This window comes from Saccostrea cucullata, unplaced genomic scaffold, assembly GCF_032062105.1.
Source record: "Saccostrea cucullata isolate Sc308-1 unplaced genomic scaffold, CSIRO_AGI_Scuc_v1 ctg251, whole genome shotgun sequence".
In the NCBI taxonomy this organism is placed as follows: domain Eukaryota; kingdom Metazoa; phylum Mollusca; class Bivalvia; order Ostreida; family Ostreidae; genus Saccostrea; species Saccostrea cuccullata.
The window spans coordinates 17,003-42,483 of NW_026935559.1; the positions used below are offsets into that span (position 1 = coordinate 17,003).

Below are 25,481 nucleotides of genomic sequence, written 5' to 3' on the forward strand. Positions count from 1 at the left end.
TAAATCCTTAACTGGGGATCAAAAACTGGGGTAAATTAACAGACCTATGTCGCTTTGCATATAGGAGACATGGCTGTATATTATGTAATTGTAGTGAGAAAAAGCTTATAATGTCGATGCAACAAGAATTAAATATGTTACTTTAAACACTTTGCTGTTTTAGCGTACAGATGATTTCATGACGTGATGAATAATAAGTCTAGCATATATCTATATACTTTTGAATGATTTCAGAACACTCTAAAATGATTACACCGATGAAAAAATGAGCAATTAAGATCATCTGATTGATTTGATTCCAAACGTGTACAATATATATGCAGATACAGGTGTTCAAACCATGATATATCAGATATTTTTGACATTTTGTAGATCAGGAAAACTGTTAAGTTGATTCATGTTTTATTTTTGGAGAAGGTGTGAATTGTTGTTAGTGTTTGTTTCCTGATATCGTGTCAACACAAGTCGTATTTATATATATATGAAAGTATCTTTACTTGATACAAGTTCAACAATTTTAAAAGAATACCTCAAACGATTCTTAACCCAATTCAAAATTTATTTAGTTTTTCCGTAAGAAACGCATCACTTTTATAAAACGATTGTAAAGATATATTATGTAATTCTGTGAAGTTTACAGCAGAGAAAAAGTAAGAAATAGAAAAGACTTCCATTTGCATCTTTGAAAAAAAGGAAAAGGTAGAGTAACAACGGAATCTAACCCCTTATTTGATGGAAAAATCAGAACAATAGTAAAATTGTGACAGTTTGTAGTTAAGATCTTAAAATATGCTTCCTTTAAAACCTGCAGTAATTTGGATTCAAATCTTACATGAAAACCACTAAAGGGTCCAGATGAAGGCCATTTTTCCTATATCTTCATTCTGGTGGGATTTCGTCATATTTGAGATAGTTTTCTTTTCGTAAAACAGAGTACAAGCTTGCCTATCTGAGATTTTTCCAAAAAGTGCATTTGATACTAGGTTATAAAAGTATAAATTCGGTAGATAGGCACCTGGCCCCAGGATCAGCTTAAGATGTTTCATGATCCTGGGGCCTGATCCCATCTCTGGAATACCCAGGAGTCCGTGCTTATGCCCTCTTAACAGACTTGTAAAGTTAAAAGTCTCTCTGACATCAATTAGTCGGACCGTTTTGTAGTCAAATTGAGTAAAAATAGATAATTTTAAAAAAATCAGATAGGTCTATCAAGGGATAAAGATTACGTCAGCTAAAATGTATTTATTAAATAATGTCAACTAAATGAACTGTGATTTTGAGATGATCTTGGCTTAATTGAATAAATTTCACAGAGCATTGGTTTGAAATTTGATATCAAGAATAACAGGATATTTTTGGGATAAATGAAATTTTGGAACAAAATTCATAATATATTTTATCATTTGCATTAATTTTTTCAAGATAAAATAATTTTAATCCTTATAATATATAAATATGTCGTAAAATTCAAACTGATAAAGATTTACCAACAAGTTTTAAAGTTTTTATGATTCATATGTTTAACTATATTTATTTTTAAATAAAAAATCTTTCTATGTTGTATTAATGACTAAGACGTGTGCAACATTATGATATTTACGACATAGGCTTAAGAAAGTCGACAAGTGAAATCGACATGATCGAGAGGGGAAGAAGACGGGATCTCCCCTTCAAAGCGACAGAAATGCCGAATGACACTCCGTTTAAAGAGCCAACCGACAGAAATTTTAAAACATTGAAAAAATTGTCGATATCACGATTAGGCCTACAGGTACATTCTCGAAAGCGGTTCCCGAACATGCCAGCCAGGAACGCCGAACTGTGTTGACGACGTTCCAGTGGCAGTGGATAAGCGAAAATGTAGGTTTCCAGTGCTTTCAAAATTATTAAAAATAGCAATGTTTATGCATTATAGATACAAAGGTTTCAAAATACATAGTATACTGTTACATCGCAAACTGAAACATGGCATAAACATGTTACATAACGTTAGGCCTAAGAGGTCTTCAGATGCGTGTAGACGACAGCATTCGTATTATCTTTTTATTGCAACTTTAGCTCGTAGTATATGATAAATTTCCTTTTTATATTGTAAATGCAGAATATCTATCCCAAATTTATAGACATACCGTAAGAGAAAAAAAATGAGATAACATCTATAATCATTCGGTAAGAAACTAGGTCGCTTCATTCTATGGCGGCCTATGGTTAAAAAATATTTCTGAAACATCAAAGAAAATGTAGAAATTATTTGAGTTTAAACTACAGTTTTAGGTTCTAAAACAAAGTCAGATAGACAAAATAATGATTTTACCTTTTTTGAACAATGATATTGCCAGTAAATTATAAAATATTTTTTTCTAAATGAAATAATTTTTTACAGGTAAGTCTTGTTTTCACAAGAATCACAAATAAAGAACTTAAAAGAGAGCAGGGTTTAAGAACCACTAAAATCAGATGGAGAAAACCATGCAAATTAGATTGAGAAAGAGGGACTGGATATAAAAGATCCCATGGAAGCTACCATCCAACACCACACACCAGGACCCAATCCGGAACTCGCAGGCCAAGAGAAAGAGAGGATATCCAACAAACTATTATGAGGTATTCATTTGTTAAATGATTACTTTTTGTTCAAAAAAAGCTTTTCTTAACATATTTACAATTTTAACCTGATATTATCACACTTATTTTGAATATTTGGTGAATAAATCACATACTTTGAAGCCTAAATGCCTTGATTCATTTTCATTAAACGATGAAAAAGAAATAGGGTGTGGTGATATAAAAAATATTAAAATTTTCTTATATGTACACTAACCCCTACTTTTCATGCTATGAAAATGAACCATAATACCTAAAGAAACTGTACTACAATTTTCTGTAGAAATATGTTTTTTATGGGTTTTCAAGCTATTTTATAGCAGAAAATTTGCCTATTTTTGACACCGGTGAACAGCATTTTTGGGTACAAATTAACTAATTGATGTTTATTGGTGTTTATTTGCTCATATCTTGCTTTAAAAATTAACTTCGCAATACTTTCAAATAAAGTTAAGCCAAATTAAATTTAAATTGATTGTATTTATAAGTTTTTGAGGTATTTTATGGTCTAATAGCTTTTATTTAAATGAAATTTCCCATGCTCTATTTTGGCCTATGTTCGAGGGGTTGAATCTCTCTTAGATGAACACTAACATACACTTTTCTTGTCTTTAAATTATTCCTTGGATATTGCACTTTCAGAAAAATATAAGCATGTAGAAAGTTTAATGCACGTTTTTTTATCAGAAGAATACATCCTTAATATATAAATCTTGTTGCAATAATTAATTATATATCGTTATTATTTACAGTAATTAACAGGGAGTATTCGAACATATGTAGAATATACATATTTGCAACGAGGAAACTCTGTAACTGCATTGTTAAAGGAAGAAAATAATAACTCTGAGATTATGTCCTTATAGTTCTTCAAACACATAGAAACTAAGGAAGAGCAGTCGTCTCTCGTTGCAGAATTAATGAAACAGTACCCCTTCTAAGCAATTCTAAACTTTTAGAGGAAAAACTCGCTCAAGTATCAGGCAATTGCTTTAAAAAGCATATATCCATATAACACACTCTAAGTTAGTGCAATCAATGACTGCCTGATGCCAACATATTAGGAACAATCTAGTTTAGTTCGACATGTATATAAGTTAAATTTCGAGTGGTTCTGATATACAAGTGCTTGTTAAATGCAGCAAATAGATCTGGAATATCGAGTTTCAACGCTTTGGTGTTAGTACGAAAAACTGGACATTTATTACTGTCATTCTTTTATCTCTACAAATATTCCTTCATTGCGTAAGTAACGCATTTGCTCCATAAGTAATGAAGGTCTTCATATTTCTATTTGTAACTAATTACTTTGCGGATGTTTTGGCCAGAAACTCACAGATGATATGTCCTGATGATAGATTTTATAACAAGAAAACAGGAAACTGCACAGGTATGGTTGAATTTTGAAAATAAAGAAAAACTGCATGTGCAAAGCAAATACTTGCGAGGTTCACTGATTAAAAAAATATCAAATAATTTATTGTTCTAGTACAAAACTTACTTTTTTATATTAGAAGATGTTGTAACAATAGAATTAATTAAATATCAAACGATAGTAAAAATAGTAGAGAAGCATTTTGTTTTTATCTGACTTTTAGAATGTCTGCCAGGATATTTTGCATCAAACTGCTCTAAACTGTGTCGATACCCTAACTACGGTAATGAATGCCAGGATCAATGCCCGTGTAGAGAAGAGTATTGCAATCACATTTTTGGATGCATCGAAGGTGAGTGTGTCAAAACACATTTCTCTAAAATATCTAACTCTGATAATTTCATTTTAAATATAAAATGCATTACAAGCTAGAATATGTATTGTCAAACGTAGTTAATTATTCAAAACGTTCTTAATAGATCCTCAAGATATCAAAGAACCCAAAGACAGAGTCAACACCATCATTGCGGTAACAGTTACTGGAATTATTCTTATCATCATCGCTTTCATCATTTTATCCATAGCAAACCGAAAATTCTTCACCAGACACATCAGTCAAAACGCTCACTACGTCGACACTGTAATAGCTGAACATACAGAGCACACATACAATCCTCACTTACATCGTAATACAGAATACTCTAGGCCTGATGAAACCTGTGCTCAAACCGACAACGGAATGTATATGTTGGCAAATACACTTCTATACGAATATACCGCCGTTCATAAAGATTATAGTCAGCAGAACGTATAATTCATACACAAAAGGGACGAAAACAAATTTAATGCCCAAGATATGATTTTCATAAAACTTTTAAAATATAAAGGTGTTTTTCTAAACGCTGTGTTTGAAAGCTTTTCTTGTGTATCATGATATATATTTACTTCTTTTGTTGATGTTGTTTTTGGTATTTTGACTTGCCTAGATAGCCAAGCGGTCTAGCGCGCTGTTCATGCACTGCAAGGAGACAGATTCCGAAGGTCGAGAGTTCAATCCCGGGCTGGGGCGAAGTGGGTATTATATGTAAAAGTGAATTTCTTTGTGCTTTCTATATTAATATTTCTTCATCTAGGGCAGTTATGTTAGTTTAAGAGTTGTTGTAAATTGTGCTTTTTAAATAATAATTAATTTCATTACAATATGTATTGGTAACAATCCTCTGTTAAAACTGATGTCCAAATAACTGTATCTCACTTCTATTCTCAATGACCGTTTAGTGTAGGGTAGCGCCGCTAGAATTCCATCGGCATCGAAAGCAAGTTTTTTGGCTTGCCTAGATATCCGAGCGGTCTAGCGCGCTGTTCCTGCACTGCTAGGACATATATATATATATTATGTGTTAAATTAAACTGACATGAAAATATTAACTTTTTTATCTCATCTTTTATATGTTTTATTATAGCTATTTTATTGTGATTATCATTATCATCATATGACATCAAACATGTTCATGTATTTTAATTGACTTGCTAAGTTGTTTATACGATGGTCATACAAAAAATACGTAGACAATATCCTCCATTATCATATTATTCTTACAAAGTTTTTTAGATTAACACATTTTCATATGTAAAAACATTTATTTCGTTTGTGTGTAAAGTTTCATTTTATTTGATTTAATGGAACTCGTGTTTGACAATTTTAAAGGTAACATGTTTTGTCACCACGGAGAACGGATAGCAACACTTTGGCGTGAAAACCAACGTTGAAAAATTTTCTTAAAATTACTCTGCCTTTTCATTTCATCCACGATGTGTTGCTTTTTCTGAATACATGAATCACCTAGTTCACTAGCAATTGTTTGAGTACCTTAAGTTAAATTGACAATGCTTTCGAATTCTTTGTTGCGTAAGTCTTGTTTGCACAAGTTCCGCGAAAGTGAATAGCACATCACATTTTATGACGTTACTAACTCTTTGAAAAGATTTTTTGCATTTGTTTCTTTGCAGACCGTTCATGGTCCGATTCCAAGTCTAACACTCAAAAAATAGTCATTCCCATTATAAACAAATGCATAATTTTGTATCAATTTCCCGAATTATCAAGCATTTCAAGGTTCCTTTTGACTTTTTTTCACTAATCGCTGCTCCGTGACGTCATTCGACGTCATCGTTTTTTGCTTTTTCTCATGAAGTCTATCTGCCTTTGAAGATTGATATCTTTTAAACGAAGCGATGTATTACATTAAATTTTAGCGTCCGAAGTAATTAAACAATTCTAAATTAAAATATTTCAATTTTATTTCTTTAAGAGCCATTTATTAGAGGTATGACTGTAGACATTATAAAGTGTTTAGTTAGAAAATAGGTCAATTTTGACCCTGCTCCGTCACCCCATTTTTTCTCTCTTAAATCTTTGATAATTTTGATAATTAAGGTCTTCCGTTTCCAACGGAAGACCTTCTACTGATTCTGTTGGTAAAGATTATTATTCTTTTTTTTTTTCTACTTCCTAGACGCCAAATTTGAGGCCTCATATCTCACTCATTTCTCAACGGATTTCGCTCAAATTTTCAGAGATTATAGAAGTTTATAAACTCTATCAGAATGTTGATTAAAATTTCAAAAAGTCACTTCCGGTTTTGAGTTATTCCCCTTTAAATGAAAAATCATAGGCTTTCGTTTCCGGATAAAGGCTCAGAGACCACAAAAGCTGGAGCAGAAATTTTACTTGTTTTAGATAACAGAAGGATTGAAGTTGTGCACATCGGTTTTTGTTTTTCGATTTCTGCATTCAAAATGGCGCTATATAGGGGTCAAAAATTAGAACGCCTAAAAGAGCGAAAATTTACAGATATTTTCCTTTTTATCTTGAAAACTAAAAATATTTTGTTAAGACATGTTGAATAAAAGTTGTGCATAATTACAAGCGCTTTTATTTGATATCATTAAAAAGGGGCTGGCCCCTAAAATTAGGGATCAAGGGCCCTAGAAATTGTTTAATATCTCAAAAAGTATTGAGAATTTATAATACGTCAAATAAGTAAAGTTGTTCAAAATGTCAAGCTTTATCTAATGAGGTTGTCATAATATGTCCGGGGATGTCACTTCCGGTCAAACCGGAAGTAGTCAAAAATTGCATATTTTTGTTGTTCTTGACAGGTTTTTGGATATCATATGTCACTGGAAGCTTAAATCTTAATTTTCCGTCCGTTGACAATACTTCCGGTCAAACCGGAAGTTGCCAAAAATGGCTTGATTTTGCAAAAATGAACATAGATTTGGAGGATAAAACCATTTTTCGACTTCGTTACTCTTTTTTTTCAAATGAAAGTTACTTCCGGTCAAACAGGACGGAAGACCTACTCGTTGCTTTGCAACGAGCTTGGCTCTAGTTATCAAGATATTTTCCAATTTTTCGCTCATATAATTTCAATTTATTATTAAAATATGTGTACTTACTTTGGTTATAATATGACGTTAAATAAAAAAAATTATGACAAAAGTCTACGAACTTTTTGAATGACCCTCGTATATCTTTGCTAATTTGTTGTAATATTGTTGTTGTGATTAGAAGGCCCTGAGGAAGAAAAGTGTGTCACACTTATCAGGCCACCTTCTCTGAATAAAGTATTATTATTAGTATTATAAATATTATTATTGATACAAAGCGTAATTGCCTTTTTCAGTAGCATTTTGATTTTACAATTAATCATTTTTTTTTATATTAAATGTTTCTCTGACAATTATAGACGAAATATTTTTGAAAAGTTGAAAACTCAAATTCACTCTTACTAAAAGGAAATTATAAATTTTATACGAACATTTTATTTTGTTTTCATTTTTGTAGAAAAAGATCTTGACAACATGGTGACACATACGCATTTATCCAATATCCTCCTCGGAATCATTTTCCTTCTATTGACATTGCTTGTCATTTTCCAAGCCTTTACCTTCAGATTGAGAATACTTTGTAGACGGCCCATTCGTCAACGGGATAGTAAATCAGTTTCAATTCGATACCATAGATATGAACTACCACAACCCATTCCTGGTGACTCGATGTCTCATCTAGATGCTGTAAGGGTCACAGATTCGGAGACCGACAGACACAATAAGCACTTCCTAGGTGTTGGCAATGAAACATTGATATTTTCATTTCATATTGACTTCAAATACTAGTGTGTATGTAAAAATACTTTCAATACCATTTTGAAATACTTAAGATGTTTCTATATGGCTGCAATGTTAATCTGTCTTTGCACCTATGGGTTTAATAATCTTTGTTGGCCCTCGCCACAATTTATATTTCTTTGTTGGAGTTTTGAGAATGATTGCTGTTTGTTTTCTTCAATTTTGTTTAGAATAACGCTTTATTTGAAATGCTTGAATAATTTAAAGTGCAAGTAATTTTCAGGAAATATGTGTTTGTACAGTTGTATCATGGTAACGGTAAAGTTATTTTTCAAGAGCATTAAGAGGATGCTCTCGGATTTTTCAATTTCAAATTTGTTTATGGCAGGCTGCGACATTCACTCCAATTTTGGAGAAATATAATGGATGATCATGGTTTAAAATCTATGTAATTTATTTCCTTGGAGTATAATTCAATTCAGAGGTCGACATGTCTCTTTAACTGATGAATGAAACATATGTAGATAACGAACAGTATTCAAGATTTGAAGATTGGAAAAAATCCGTAGTCAATTCAGTGTATGGCCGTTCTCGATTTACTGTAGAAAATCAAGAATGTCGATTGACCCCTGCCACATTCTATGGTTTTGTTCTTTGTTTATTCATGAATTTTAGCGGTACAATTATTTGAATGGTACGGTTTAGATATCAACTACTGATTTGGGATAAAAAAAATTTCTTAATTTGATTATTTTTTAACATTATACCGTTGCTAATAAGTGCACTCGTTCTTCACGATCGGAGCCACAAATGAATCTACACTAATGAATGCGAAACATTCAATACACTGTGGTTTATTTGTGCAATTTCCAATAGGATTTTTGTAAAATATTGACTTTTTATACTACTTATTGGCTACATTGTTCATATTAAATTGTTTGATTTGTAATTGCCTTTCAAGTACTTTATATTTATTTGCCTAGCTCTTTGTTCTCATTTGAATGTTACCTGTACCTGTCCAATAAGTTCAATCTTATTGGACACCTACAGGTAACGTATTGGACGGGTGCAGAACAATAACAAATTTATTAAACCAGGCTTAACAAATTTTGACGTCACAAAAATGTTTTAATAGTACTTATCCAAAGTATTCTTCTAAAAAAATACTTGATTTAACAAATTTCACAAGTTAAATACATTAATGTAAATATTAAAAATATTTGTAAGTAATATATGTAAAAATTATGTAGAAAATGACTAAAGCTAAAATGTATTTTCAGAAAATGTACATGAGACACCCACCATGTAGTTTTTGCTTGAAAATTAATGACGAAAAATATTTTAAGGTAAAAAACTAAAGGTATCTATACATTTTGAATATTGCATGGTATTTATACTAAAACGATACTTTATTTCTTCTATGCATTCAATTCTTTTATATTGCATGGTATATAAAGGGTTTCCTTCATTGTAGAGCGTACATCTCAAATTATTTCTTATTAAGTATTTCGTACAATGCCAATGAACAGGTCCCAAGACCATAAGCTGAGAATAGACTTCAGTCAAAATTTTGATTCTGAATAACTTTAGTTTTATTTGATATATGTTCTTAAAATTTTGTGGTAACGTATATTATCAAATTCCAATAAATCCTTCAAATTTAGTTTCAATATCTTTTTTTTTCACATTTATCAGTGATTTGAAATTTGACTTAAGTCTACTCCCTGTTTATGATCATTGGGGGTAGGTATCTAAACCTAGATTAAAGAGAGCTAGATTTTTTAAAAATGTTAATACAATTTTCAAATTGATAAATACTTTTATGGGGTAAAAATATCAATATTTATAAGACTGTTTCTAAGACTCCAAAAAACATTTTATCACACTAGGATGCATAAAATGAAGATTGTTGAAGGAAAGGAAATCAGTTTCACTTAGAGACTTTTTGAAAAAATTAACAAATCAAAAATTTATCCGTCCTGAACGAGAATTGGATAATCTTAAAATTAAAAATAGATAAAATAAAATATATATCCCATTTTCCTATTGATTGAACTGAAGACAAATTTTACTTGGATGAGTTTCCAAATCTAATCTGATAAATACTTTCATTAAAATTGAGCTTGTGGTGTTTTGGTTTTTTTTTTATCCACAGAATATATTGTTAATTTCCTAACAATTAAATTTTCTTTGAAAACCTTCACATTTTTTCAGGAATCGACTTTGATCAAGGTTTACATTAAAGATGCATGATATTTTGACAAAAAATCACTAACAAATATTTAAACATAGAAACATCACTAATGGAACAATGAAATAAAGGGTTGGTAGGCTTAACAGGGAAGGTTGAAAAATCTTTGTCACCGCATCCAAATGATACACTGCAAAAGCGTTCTTCACAATTGCATAATCCTTGACAATCTGATCCAAAATTGGGATATCTGCAGTCCAGAAAAACAAGGGTTACATTCTGGAAAAAAGTTTAACTAGTCCGATTGTGAAATAACACCTGCTAAACTATTAAAACGTTGATTATGCAAAAAAGTGATTTCTAAATACCGAATCCTCTGACACCTACAATTGCTTTGTTTTTATCCCAGATGTAGTGCTCAGGACAAAACTATGAAATCTTCCTGTAAAACAAAACTTGTGCCTCATTATTTTGTTTTTCTGAATTCAATCATTACACTTGTTTACACTTGTTAAATTGCACTCAAATTTTCTAAATGTAAATAAAACTTTTTGTATCCCCTTATTATTTCATATTATGGAGGATACATAGTCCTTGAACTATTATTACAGCTGTATAAACACTTAAGTGTTCCTTTAAAAATCTAACAGGAACATGTTTTCCAACTTAAAATACAAACCGAATGTTTTATAAGTTGCTTTAAATTGCCTAAGGAGGCTTTGATAATTGTTTGAGAGTATAATTAAAATTAAATCAATAAAACATTTTTTCGAAATATATATGGCTATTTAAAATCTTGTTTTTTATATATAATTATGCATTAATGAATGTGATTGATATGGAATATTAGATTTACAGTTTTCTATAATAATGAATTTGGTATATATATTTCAAGCTTTTTATATGGTGCTGATGTTGCTGTCTGCATACTTGATTTAAGTGTAAGTATCTTTTAATTTTAAACATTGTTACAAAATTTAATTTGATTTAAATTAATCATTATTTTAGGAAAAGAAAATGTCCCAGTTATTTAAATATTTTTGTAATGTAAAGAACTGGACAGAAGATTTGTTCTTATTACAGAAGCATTCATGAAAACATTGGAAATTGTGGTATGTTTTCTTACTATATTGTGCATCTAAATGTTTGTGATGGAAATATTGGGTATCAATAAAGTTTATATGCTACAAATATTACATTTTATGTTCCTTAGTTTGTATAACCTTGCCAAGGAGATTTAACTCGTTTTTTTTTATCAAAGCACGCGAAATTAGAACACGTGTATAGGAATGAATAATAAAACATATAAGCAAAAAGTGTGGGTATTCATTAACAGGTAACTGTAATAATAATACTTGTGGTGATGAACACAATCATGACCCCCCCCCCCCCCCCCCCCCCAAATAATACAATTTAAAAAATGAATATCTACACGAAACAACAGACAGGGACCAAAGGACTAGATATATTTTCAGCACATGTAAAAAAAAAAAGATGTGTTTGTGAAACAATGATGCCTCCGTCTGGCAACATAGCAAAGATTAAACTTTTCTTAAATGGAACTTCAATTAATTGGTACCAAAAGTAGGGTATTCTCACTGGAAAACAATTGTGCAAATTGAAAGTAGGTCAATGTTTAGGTTTTATTAAATACAAAAATCTCCAAGGTCAAGGTCAAAAGGTCAAGGTCATTGGTATCCAATGAAAGGTCTTGTCACAAAGAATACCTATGTAGAGTTTGGCAGCCCTAGCCCTAATCGTTCAGAAGTTATGGCCAAAGTAAAATAATTTAAAAGTAAGTCAAAGTCCAAGGTGAAGGTCAAAGGGTAAAAGTTCTTGTTATCAAATGAAAGGTCTTGTCACAAGAACTAAATATGTTAAGTCTAAAAGCACTCTTACAACGCACTTTCAAAAATTACGCACTTTTTTCAAAGTGCGTTAAAGTTGGGACCAAGGTAACGCACTTTGAAAAAAATTTAATTTCTTTTCAAAGTGCGTTAATATCGACCATATTAACACACTTTGAAAAAAGAAGTAGAGCTTGATCAATACTCTTACTAATAATCGGTTTGATAAATAATTCACCCTGTTTGGATAACTTTTTGATGACAAGGTCACTTCAAACCTGCGATGCCGACGTTTCAAATATTTTAGGTTTTGATAAATATTATAAAAGGGAAATGGGTCTTTTAGAAAAAAATAGAGAGATGATTGTTTAGTATCATTATTTCGTTTCTTTTTAAAGGAAAATGTTCTAGTCTGTAATAAGTAGACGTAAGAAGGGGGGGGGGGGCTAAATGTGAACGACTTAAAGCATAGCAATTTATCATAAGAAAAAAGGGTAATTTGATTTTTTAAGATTCTGAAATTTCTTTCTCTCTCATACGTTTTACTGTACTTAAAAATTTAGAGTTTTCATCTGCTTTAAGTTAATTTAATTATTGAAAGTGTTCAACGTCATACCAGTAATGTAGATACATATCAATTGTTTGGGTAGGTTGAGTTGTTACCGACATCTGTGTGAGTTAGGCTGAAAAACCTTCTACTCATCATCTCCTCTTCTCGACGAGAGTAAATAACATAAGTTTTTTTGAAATATAAATAACACTGAAATAGAATCTTTCAATTACTAAAATCTAAATCCAGAATTTTTGTTTAACGTATTTTTTTTCAAAATGCGTTAAGTGTCTCCATGGCAAAATATACTAATGTATACTCTTAACGCACTTTGAAATTATTTTTCAAAGTGAGTTGATTATGTCCCAAATTTAACGTTATTTGAAAATTTTTTCAAAGTGCGTTGATTTTGTCCCAATTTTTACGCACTTTGAAAAAAATTTTCAAAGTGAAAAATTTTTCAAAGTGCGTTACCACAAAGCACTATCCCTTACCCTTTAAAAGTCATGGTCTAGGTTTGCTCTTTTAATGTAGGTCAAACCCAAAGTTCAAGGTCAAAGGGTCAAAGTTCTTGGTATCCAATGAAGGGTCTTCTCACAAGGATTACATATATGAAGTATGAAAACCCTATCCTTTACTGTTCAAACGTAATGGCCAAGGTTAAAGTTTTTTTCACCAGTACGCATACATATATATGTATAAATGTCCTGGTATCTATCGTTCAAAAGATATGGCCAAAGTAAAAGTTTTAAATTTTCATGTAAAAGTGGGTCAAACTCCAAGTTCAAGGCCAAAAGGTCAAAACAGACAAACAGAGAGACAGAGAGACAGACAGACAAACGGACAAAACAAAAACTATATACCCCAGAAACTTCGTTTACGGGGGCATAAAAATATAACACACCCCCTACTATTACATATGGCGGTGTAAAGACGAATAATGACCGGGGGGTCATTTTTCAACGACAAAAAATGACCCCCACCCGTAGAAAAAATCATTTTTTTTTTTAGAAAAAGGGTCCTAGGGGGGTCATTATTTTATATGTTAGTCCTATAAAATAATGACCCCCATTGAAAAATGACCCCCCTTAAAGTGATACAAAATATACACTCTTTGATATCTTTTTTACAGCGAAATTAATTTTTTACATTTTCTGTAACCAGAAAAATACAAAAAGTCGTATGAAATAATTAAGAGATTCATGTAGTCTTTCAATGCTAAAATTGTTTTTGAAAACAGATTCTTTAATTGTCAAGTAAATAAAATTTCTTTTTAATATTCCTCCTTATAATGTTTGCTTAAAGAATGATATTCCACTTGTTTTTAAAAATCAAATTATGCAAAAATAAGGTTTAAATACTCTTTAATAGGACAAATTAAATTTTCCGTCATTTCAACTTTTAGTTTGTTTAATTTTTGGCAAATCCTATTTGACAATGAAAGAGGAGGAAATTTTTATCCCCCCCCCCCCCCCCCCCCCAAAAAAAAGGAACATTACGTTTAATCAAAACAAAAAAGAATAATAATAAATGAAAAGCAAAAATATAAATAAAACTCTACACCTTTCAATAATTCTGAAAGAGGCTCTAGAAAAAATATTGAAATGAAGTTAAGCCTTCACACAAGTACTATCATATCATAATTTACTTCGCCATGATTAAAGTATACTTTAAATGTTGGTGGAGGTATACTTGAAAGTATTGTGGCAAAGTAACAGTTCAAACTTAGGAGAATGGTAGATTATTTTAAGCTTATTTTTAATTCCTTCTTATAGAAAAATAAAGGTAGGTGGTTTTTTTTTTTTTTTTTTTTTGCTTTTTTTCAATATCGACTTCCTCCTAAATAAGAAAGGGGTGGGGTAAGTATAAGACCTAAAAATATGCTTTGTAAAGCTATGGGCTAGTGTAAAATACACAGTCATTCTAATTCAAAAAGTATACATGTAGACATAAACTTTTGATTTAGCACACAGTATTCATTACATTTCTCTTAACGTAGAACCTACTTTGTATGACATCATAACTGGTAAATGTGTTAAACCTGTGCTAACCCATTAAGACTCATAATTAATTCAATGCCACCTTTTCCCGTACTAAACAGCTTCAATAGAAATGGTAGAGAATACTGCATTTTGAAATTCACAGAATTCAATCATGCCAACATAATCTTAATTCAATTCATATATTTTTTTGGTTTATAATGCTTAATGGCAATATATTTCTGGAATAAGAGAAAATATGTAGGCACCTTTTATTTACTAGATCTAGACCTGAAGTTGACAAACCCAAGACTATCTAGTGTAATGAAATTACAATGTACATATAACTTTCGTAATAATTTGAATGGTATGTAACCATTTTGAAGGAATGCATAAATCGTAAGAAATCTTTAGTTGCCAGCTATATATATAGTGGAATATCTTGATGAAATGTGTCTAAGTTAAAGATGTACGTGTTGTAGATCGTTTGATCGTGTGTACATTTTTGTGATATCTATAATGAAATGACGTGCTTTCCTTTTAACAATTATTTGTTACCTATTCATATTCTTGGTCTTTGATTACAATTTTTCTATTAAATATGATCTTTTTAAAGAAAAAGTACAATTTCTGATAAATATTTAATCTGAAAGTAACCCCAAACAGTCATTTAATTATTAAATCCTGTGTAAGTGCAAAAAGGTCAAGAATATGAGTATCGGTAAATAGCCTATCTTTCATTAGCTAGAGGGGAAAGGTATATATTTTAATCACTTTTTGTAATCATTTGGCTATGTTCTTCATCATATTGAAGATTGAAAACATTGTGACAAAGACTTCTAAAAAATATTTACAAATATAGGGTGCATAATTGACTACAAATGATAGAGTTCATTTGACTATTTTTTTTAATGGTGGGCTTATCTTTTATGTTAATTGAATAAAAAAGAAATTATTCTTGATAAAATATTGTTTAATATTATTCAGTTAATAAATTTTATAAACGACGATGTTTGAAGTAGTATTTTTGTGATTTTTCATATTCACTTTATGACAAATACCCCTAAAAATATTTGAAAATGTGAAGTATGTAAATACCATACCAAGTTTCACAGCCTGTTCTAGATAAAAAAAAAAACAACAAGGAAACATATTATGATATCTTAACTGATTGATAAGCAAGTACTAATTTATCATTTTGAAAAGTTTGAAAATCTTGTGACAGAGACTTTTCTGACATAGGCTCTACCTTAATTCTTGTTTTACTCCACCCTTTTACTCAGTTCTGAGTATTTTTTTCGGAGAATTTAATATGAAAATAAGAACAAACATTTTCATTGTTGTAACGCCTTCTTTATAATGTATCATAATATGAAAAGTTAATTGAAGACCATTTCTTTTTATGTCCTTGTAATCGAAGATTCGGGGGTATATAGTTTTATTGTGTTCATCTGTATGTCCGTCTGTCTATCTGGCGGTTTGTTTGTCCGCAAAAACCTTAACCTTGACCATAACTTTTCATTTATTGGAGCTATGACTTTCATATTTAATATGTGTATTCCTTGTGACAAGACCTTACTTTGGGTACCACCAAATTTGACCTTTTGACCTTTACCTTGTAGTCCCATTTTACACAAAAATGCCAAATTTTTACTTTGGCCATAACTTTTAAACGGTAGATACTAGTACTCTCATACCTCAAATATGTAGTTTTTTGGCATAACATTTCATTGGATACTAAAAACTTTGACCTTTTGACCTTGACCTTGGAGATTTCCGTAGTTGTGAAAAAAAACATTAACCTTGACCATATCTTTTGAACGGTAAGGGCTAGGGTATTCATACTTCACATATGTAATCCTTGTTACATTAAACATTTTCTTAAGAAATCATCAACTTTGACCTTTGAGTTTGACCTACCTTTCAAAAACTTATCCTTAGCCATTACTTTTGAACAAGTGGTGCTAGGGCTTTCCTATTTTGCAGTTGTATTTCTTTTGAGAAGACCCTACTTTGGGTAACAATATATTTAAGAAAAGTTTAATCTTCGCTATGTTGCCATACAGGGGCATAGTTGTTTCACAAAAACATCTATTTATATATGAGGATTTGCGGATAAGAGATGGATACCTCAAAGCGTAACAGACGGACAGACGGACATCCCAATCACTATATACCCTCCCGCTTTTCAAGCGGAGGATATAATAATACATATGTATATAATACTGCTGATTTTTTCTGTCAGTTCGATGATTTCCACCATCAAAAAACAATGTTTACCTAACCCTAAAGGCTTGATAAATCTTTTACTCCTTTAGATTCTGAAACATTGCATTTACCTGAAAATATAGCTATAATTGTATAATGTTATGAGATCAACATATCATCAGTTTATTCCCAATAAGCTCAAGTGAGCATTTTGGCCAATATGCTTCTTTATCTAATTATACCCCCGCTCCGAAGGAGAGGGGGGTATACTGTTTTACCCTTGTGTGTCTGTCTGTCTGTCCGTCTGTCTGTCTGTGTGTCCGTAACAAATTTTCGTCAGTTTTCTCAGCAACTACTCATCGCAGATGCTTGAAATTTTAACACAATCTTCTCTGAGGTATGCCATATGGTGGGATACATTTTTGGTCAAATCCAATGTCAACTTCCTGTTTGTCTGTGCGTCTGTCCGTTTCATACATTACAAATTTTCGTCACAGTTTTCTCAGCAACTACTCATAGCAGATGCTTGAAATTTTAACACAATCTTTTCTGAGGCATGCCACATGGTGGGATACATTTTTGGTCAAATCTGATGTCAACTTCCTGTTTGTCTGTATGTCTGTCAGTTTCATACATTACAAATTACGGTACAGTTTTCTCAGCAACTATTCATCGCAGATGCTTGAAATTTTAACACAATCTTCTCTGATGTATGCCATACGGTGGGATTAATTTTGATATGAATCTGATGTCAATTTTATAATTTTCTGTGCATCTGTCCATAATTAAACTTGAATATTAACATGATATTGTTTATTCACACCAGAGCGGGGGTATTCCTAGTGAGCATTGGCTCACAGATTTCTTGTTTTTTTTTTGCCCCCTAAAAATTTTAGCTTTAATCTACAGGGGGTCATTTTTCTTCACGTGGGTTCTGCAAATTTTTAGGGTGGTGACACTTTTTCTACGGGCAAAAGAGTCATTTTTCTACGTCGAATAATGAACGGGGGTCATTTTTCGCTGTCGAAAAATGACCCTGGTCATTATTCGATGGGGGTCATTATTCGTCTTTACAGCGGCATATTTCTGCCCCTACATGCAAGATAAATTATGTTACAGTAACATGCAACATAACTATATAGACATGCACCATATGTATGTCTACATGAACGTGAATAATGTTGACATGCAAGTTACAAATCTAATCAGAAAATATAATCTAAATATATGTAAATTTACTTACTAACGCCTGTATCTGACATTTTAGATGCAAGAAGGATATGAAGATAACAAACAGTATTCAATTTCAAAGTCCATAAAACAATACAAAACTGGAGCAGAGCAAACACAGACCCCCGAAACAACAGAGGTGGGATCAGGTGCCATGGAGGAGTGAGCATCCTCTGTCAACCGGTCACAACCGCCGTGTGCTCCTTGTCATGATCAGGAAATAACGGAAAAAATCCGTCGTCAATTCAGTGTATAAATAATGGACTAACAATTGGTATGAAAAACGTCAGTCAGCATTTGACTCAATGATAAATTGTATTTGCTGACAAGGTTATTGTATCGACCATAGAACTTACAAAATGATGACTTTAAACGAGACTGTTGATATTCTTGTTTCATCAACTTGCTTGTCAATAATTTTCCTCCTTTCAGAAATTGTTCATACGTAGAGCATGTTCTTGCGTATCGAATCAAATGAGATATATATACTCCGTGTATATGCAGGTGGTGAAGGTATATTGCTGCATAAGTTAGGGAAGTTGACGATTGAAAAGTTAAAGTCATCGCGTTTATCATATAGTTTGGTTGTTAGATTACCATTAGCGTCTTTTTCAAGTAAAATATCCAAATATGAAACAGAAGTGTCAGAGTCAGTGGTATCTTTTATCTCAAGCTCACCAGGATATATCGTATCGACAAAGGAATGGAAATTACCATTGTTAATTGACAATACGTGGTCGATATATCTAAATGTCGAGTTGAAAGCCACAGCAAGTGTTTTCTTCTTTACACGCATAAAATTTTGCATAAATTCTGCTTCATATGAATATAAAAATAAGTCTGCGAATAACGGAGCGCAATTTGTACCCATGAGATGCAACATAATAATGTAGACATGCTACTCATTTATGTCAATATGCAACTTATTTATGTCGACAGGCAACTTTTTATGTCAACATGCGGCTTATTTATGTTTAAGATTATATGTCAACATGCAAGTTATTTATGTCAACATGCAAGATAATTATGTTAACACGCAAGATATGTAACTTGATATGCAACTTTTTATCTTGCATGCTGTCATCAATATCTTTTATGTAAAAATATAAATCGCATGTTGACATAACTAAGTCGCATGTTGACTTTTAAATAAGTAGCATGTCAACATAATTATGTCGCATGTGACATAATTATCTAGCGTGTTTACATAATTATCTCACATTTTAACATAATTTACTTGCATGTTGACATAATTTACTTGCATGTTGACATAATTATCTTGCATGTTGTCATAAATTAGTTGCGGGTTGACATAATTATCTCGCATGTTAACATATATAAGTCGCATGTCTACATAATTATCTTGCATCTTGCATCTAAAATGTCAGATACAGGCGTTAGTAAGTAAAGGATGATGTGACATAACTGCTATCTGGGTTCCCTTTTCCCACGACGAATTATATTAAATCTACAATGATGTTGGTAGTTTTAAAACATGACTGAATACACACTGCACCTTTTGAATAGTTTCAATAGTTCAGACACATTTTAATTATAAGAAATAATGCATTATCTTTGATTTCTTAGACCCTATCACAACTAAATTCGGCCAGCTTTGTGAGAATATGTTCCTTTATAGTAAGAGAATGGGCGGGTCTTAGTACAATAGAGGGATATGCGTGTTCGAGAAGTTAATGTATACTATACAAATACTAAACTTTTGAGTCCGAACATTATTTAATCTAAAACAATAAAATTCAACTTGTTATACATGTACTATGTAAATCTATTGGGTCTATTATTGAGAGAGTTGGTTGCTTGATTTATGACACTTAGTCTGGTCCGATTTATAGAAAAAAATACTTCTAACGGCAAATAATTATTATTTGGTCCAGCATAGTTTTTAAACCTATTTCGAGTATGCTGAATCCGAAAAAATATACTGGCCTTCATGAAAATGGCGTTAAAGAGGTCAAAATGGCGATTCAAAATGGCGGCTATCCAATTCTTCTAATTTTCTCTTAATATCGTTCAAAAAGGAGAAATAATGTGTGAATATCTCACTGAGTGTAATACAAGTATAAAAATGATAATAGAATGCTAACATTATTAGTTAAACTCAGAAAATTTAGTCTTTTCTACAATTAATTCGAATTTTCTCTGATTTTTTGGTCTATTGTTCTATATTCCGCTTTGTTCAGGATTTTACATTTGCAAATATCCATACACTGCAGATTTGTATTTTTTCCCTCTACATCTCACCATTCTACAACTTAATGATGGTGCAGCTGTAAGTTAAAAGTCAAAATGGCAATTCAAAATGACGGATATTTATCTTTTTTTAAAATTATTTTTAAATTACTTCTTAATGTCGTTTACACAGGAGAAAGGAATTGCGAATAACTTACTGAGCGAAGTACAATTATGTAAAATGCCAACAGAACACTAATTTGATCACTTTAAATCGGAAAATTTAGTCGTTTAAATAAGAATTATGTGTTAATTAGCTCAAAATGGCGATTCAAAATGACGTCTGATACATTCGAATTTCGTAGAAACTGCTTAATATTCTGGTTTGTTTTGCAGAAAATAAATTACAGTTTGTTTTTTATATATATAGTATATATAGTATATTGATAAGTCCATTAGATATGAACAAAAATACTTGAAAAGATTCATTATATTCTGGAAATAGTTAACAACAAACTGGACTTAAGAGTTTCCGAATTTCCCCCTTCGTATTTGACCGTACGTGTTTCAAAGCCTAAAATCACTCCCGAATCCTGTCATTATCAACTTGCACTTCTAAATCAACATCCCTCGGCACACCATCAAATATAACTGAAGAAATTCTTGTCCATTTCATCAAACACTTTGTACTAGCTTTTTAGCACTTATAAGAACTAAGAATTATCCCCTAATATCTTCTATTCCAGCTTTATTTGCTATATGTTTCAGTCTGTCATCGGAATTTTGGTATTTCCAACTCTCAAGTAAATGGTGCGCCGTGTCAAGGATGACAACCCCTTGGCATGTAAAAGATCATTTCTCTGGAGTTCGAAAAAGAGTAAGCTCACTGGGGGCCGCCAGAGAAACCAAAATCCTTTAAAAAAAATTGATTATTTAAACTGATAATCCGCCGAAACATGGCTGAAAAATTGCCGACTCGGCGTTAAACAATATACAATCAATCAACCGACCCTCAAGGAACAACACATTTATGTTCAAATGTTAAAAGTCTATTTTGTTTTCCAAAACCATATGCAAAATGAACTAGAGGTACTGTGAGCAATGAGCTGACTAAATGATACCCCGGTCTCCCATATGAATATAATGACAGTGTCCATGTTTTGCTATGGAAAATTTCATTCAGTGGTATGAGAGGAGTTGTGGATAAGAAATGGGTACCCCAAAGCGGAACAGACGGTCGAACATACATACACCTGTACCGATTACTCTATACCCTCCCGCTTTTCAAGTGAGGTGTATAAAAAAAAAATCTCTGATATTCAAGACATGTAGCTCTTTATTTTGTGACCTCGTATAGACTTGTTGTCTTTTAGGGTCGAAAGGTCATTTTACTAGCAAGAAAATTATCATCTGAAATCATATTGTGTGCATATTTTGGTGAGAGAAGTTGTAAAATTATGCAATTTAAGAGCGCCTGCAGATTCCTCGTGATTCCTATCACATATACAAGCTTTCGAACCAATAGGCCTAAGCCATTCCTGATTTCGATCTAATCAACACTTCTCTTGACAACAAAATTTTCTTGAACACTTCAAAACGTTTACAAGGCATTTTGATCCACACTTCTTTGTTAGGATAGTGTAAGGTTGTATCAAGAATCGTGGGGGGGGGATTGAACACAAACATTTTCTTCTCTCAGATTTTGTAAATTTCACAATTTTTAAATTTATATACACTGTTCAATACAAAATTATCCGTACAAAGCATGAAATATTTGAGAATGTAGTTGAATTTTTGACTGAGAATAACAAAATGCAAATGTAGGGACACAGAATCAGAGCTGGACAATGAAGAAAATTTATGGTTTACGTATATTATACTGATAATTCTTAATATATATATATATGCTTATATTTGGATATTATAAATATATTCAGATTTATATGATGTAACAATTACTAGCCCTATAATTGGTCCTGGTCAATCATTTTCAAAATCATACTAAGTTATGTTGCACTAGACCTTCCACTTGAACATTTATTAAACATTTATTTTTTTCTAAACTGGACTAAGAATAGATCAAGAATTTCCAACATCTGAATGTTCACTCGCCTTAATGCTCGGGGGATACTGCTCTTGGGGTAGCTTAATTTTCATATTGTCCCCAAAACAGCAATTATTGTACGATATTATTAACTTTTTATATGAAGAAGCATGGTGAGACAGGTAAAAGGTAAAATGTATTCGGAATTGTCGTCAAAAAGTTATCATCACAATAGAAGTAATTAAACAAAAATCCGTGTTATAAAAATCCTATGTCATAAACAAAAAATATCCTCCAACTCTCATTGCATATTTGAACATGAATAAAAAACAAACTGTAATTTATTTTCTGCAAAACGAACCAGAATTCAGCAGTTTGGATATTTTACGAGATTCAAATGTATAAATTTGACGTCATTTGAATTGCCATTTCGAGCTAATTAACACATTTCAAATTTAACGACTAAATTTTCCGATTTAAAGTGATGAAATAAGTGTTCTATTGTCATTTTACATAGTTGTACTACGCTCAGTAAAATATTCACAAATCTTTTCTCCTATGTAAACGACATTTAGAATAAAATAATTTGAAGAAAAAATGAATATCCGCCATTTTGAATCGCCGTTTTGACTTTTAACTTACAGCTTCGCCATCATACAATTGTAGACTAGTGAGATGTAGAGGGAAAAATACAAATCTGCAGTGTATGGATATTTGCAAATGTAAAATCCTGATCAAAGAAGAATACAGAAACAATAGACCAAAAAACAGAGAAAATTCGAATTAATTGTAGAAACGACTGAATTTTCCGAGTTCAACTAATAATGTTAGCATCCTATTATAATGTTTATAGTTTTATTACACTCAGTTAGATATTCACTCATTACCTATCCATTTTGAAGGACATTAAGGGAAAATTAGAAAAATTGGATGTCCGCCATTTTGAATCGCATTTTGACCTCTTTAACGCCATTTTCATGAAGGCCAGCATATTTTTTCGGATTCAGCATACTCGAAATAGGTTAACAAACTATGCTGGACCAAATAATAATTATTTGCCATTAGAAGTTATTTCTAGCCTTCTTTTTAAAAATCAGGACCAGACTAACTGTCATTTTTCATCGTTTATTTCATTTTTCTCACGCATGCTGTATTGTATTGTAATGTACATAATTTATGTTTGTATTTTCTCTATACTGTTGTGCAGTTTAAGAGAATAAACTATTGAATTGAATTGAATTGAATTGAAGACCTTATATGGCTATTGTTATCTTTTCGCACATAGTCATTGTCCAATCCGGTGACAGAACAACAAAACATGGTGGTTTACTATGTTTACATTTTATCACAGACACGTGGTTGAGGTAAATTTACCTGTTATTACCCTTTTCTACATTAAAAACTTTTATAATGGTCAGCCAAGGTTGTTTATACATAATAATACGCATGGATTTCAGCATTTACGATTTTAGGACAAGAAATGCACTTGGAACTTGTATTCACTGATACTCGGGAATATGTGAAGGCCTAGCGAATTGCTCACCAAACACGCTACAAAACTTTCAACTAATGTATATTTATCAATTGTTTGTATGTGTGTATAAATTCTACTGCGGTCTCGGGACTGTTGATAATATGTAGACTGATGTCTAATCCTTGACTCAAATGCATTAAAAAATATCGGAAAGCAGTAAAATACCAAGCATGTTTCCACAGTATTTTTGTAGTACTCACTCGTATAAAGAATTTCATTTAGCTGATTGGTCAGTTAGAAACTATCGACAATGCCTCGATTAGCATATGAATTTATTCTTACGTCAGAAAATCAAGTTCCATCGATCTGTTTATAATGAGAAAGGTCAGCTAGATTTTACAATTTAAAAAAAAAAATAGCATGTGAGCGCAGTTAGGTACAATTTTCTCCTTTTGCATATAGTTAGATTTCAATGAAATGCAGTGTCCAGCCAAAGGAGAAAATTGTACCTAACTGCGCTCGTATTTTTTAAGGGCCTCAAAGAGTGGGGCGGGGTTAAAATGCAATGGGAATTGGATGTAAACATGATACCCCTACCCAAATAAAAGATCTATATCTTGCAAATCACTTTTCTATTTTTGTTATAAATAGTATTCTATAAAGGTACACATATCAGTGATTTGTTACATGCAACATCTGAGTAGAATTTAGACATTTAATTTTTTGTCAATTTACCAGGGGCCACAAGTCACCTCATCCTTTGACCATTTTTAATTTATATTTTCTTATAAGATTGGTAACTTGCATGTCAACTTAATTAACTTGCATATTGACATAAATATGTTGCATGTCTACATAATTATGTTCCATGTTAACATAATTTACCCTCATTTAGGGGGCAGAAATATGCCATAATAATTATTACACATTTCATAAAATAGGAGCATCCATAAACTGCTTGTCCAAAACAAAAAAGGCGGGTGGCCACAAAATTCACGCTACAAATCCAATTAAGGATTGGATCCACCCATCAAAAACTGATATTGTTTGTGCTGGTGATATGGAGAGAGAAAGGATTTATAAATATTCAAAGAAAGAAAGAAATTGTTTTGGTTTTAGGATGTGAGACGGGATATCAAGCTGAATGGTGCTTATTGCCCTGTCGATTTCCTAGTTATGGTGATTGCTGCCAGGGTGAATGTAACTGTGAAAAAAGATTTTGTATTCATGCACAGAATGCACAGAAGGTAAGAGAGGAAAGCACCTTATTATTGTCTTAATCATTACGTGATTTCCTTTTCAGCAAATGCATATTTCCTTTTATACGTTTGATATCAGATTTCTAATTGTACAAAATTATCGTTAAAGTACATGTCTTGGAGATATACTTTTCTGTATCTTGTTGTTGTTTTAAAAGAATGTGGATCTGGCTATAATGGAACGAATTGTTCTTCATTCTGTATATATCCTTTTTATGGTGACCAGTGTTTGCAGAAGTGTAACTGCACCAAGGAATCGTGTGATAATGCTCTAGGATGCATAGACGGTAAGAGAGAGAGAGAGAGAGTGTGTGTGTGTGTTTGTGTTAACCAGTGAGTTTGAATGTAATCTATTTAAGCTATTTTAGCCTATGGTGTAGGAGATGCACTTTATAA

The 25,481-nt window shown here is 31.7% G+C and overlaps 1 protein-coding gene and 1 long non-coding RNA gene across 3 annotated transcripts; both read left to right on the forward strand.

Moving 5' to 3' along the window:
• The first annotated feature begins 3,873 nt into the window (after nucleotides 1-3,873).
• Nucleotides 3,874-5,365, forward strand: LOC134243239 (multiple epidermal growth factor-like domains protein 10). Of its 2 annotated transcripts, XM_062725469.1 has the most exons (4): nucleotides 3,874-3,994; nucleotides 4,203-4,331; nucleotides 4,459-4,508; nucleotides 5,318-5,365. In XM_062725469.1, exons 1-4 carry the CDS (start codon nucleotides 3,877-3,879, stop codon nucleotides 5,354-5,356), a joined length of 336 nt encoding a protein of 111 aa, XP_062581453.1. In that variant the 5' UTR covers nucleotides 3,874-3,876; the 3' UTR covers nucleotides 5,357-5,365. The 2 variants fall into 2 exon arrangements, with proteins under 2 accessions (XP_062581453.1, XP_062581452.1); XM_062725468.1 differs by lacking the exon at nucleotides 5,318-5,365 and having other exon boundaries at nucleotides 4,459-5,042.
• Nucleotides 5,366-11,142: 5,777 nt separating this feature from the next.
• LOC134243213 (uncharacterized) lies at nucleotides 11,143-25,080 on the forward strand. The gene is made up of 3 exons (XR_009986995.1): nucleotides 11,143-11,245; nucleotides 11,358-11,416; nucleotides 24,946-25,080. It is a non-coding gene; the product is annotated as an uncharacterized LOC134243213 (long non-coding RNA).
• The last annotated feature ends 401 nt before the right edge of the window (nucleotides 25,081-25,481 follow it).

Coding starts and splice junctions, on each gene's coding strand:
- LOC134243239 (XM_062725468.1), top strand. CDS start 3,877: ATGAAGGTCTTCATATTTCTATTTGTAACTAATTACTTTGCGGATGTT. Junction 3,995..4,202: donor GAAAACAGGAAACTGCACAG/GTATGGTTGAAT, acceptor TCTGACTTTTAG/AATGTCTGCCAGGATATTTT. Junction 4,332..4,458: donor CATTTTTGGATGCATCGAAG/GTGAGTGTGTCA, acceptor CGTTCTTAATAG/ATCCTCAAGATATCAAAGAA.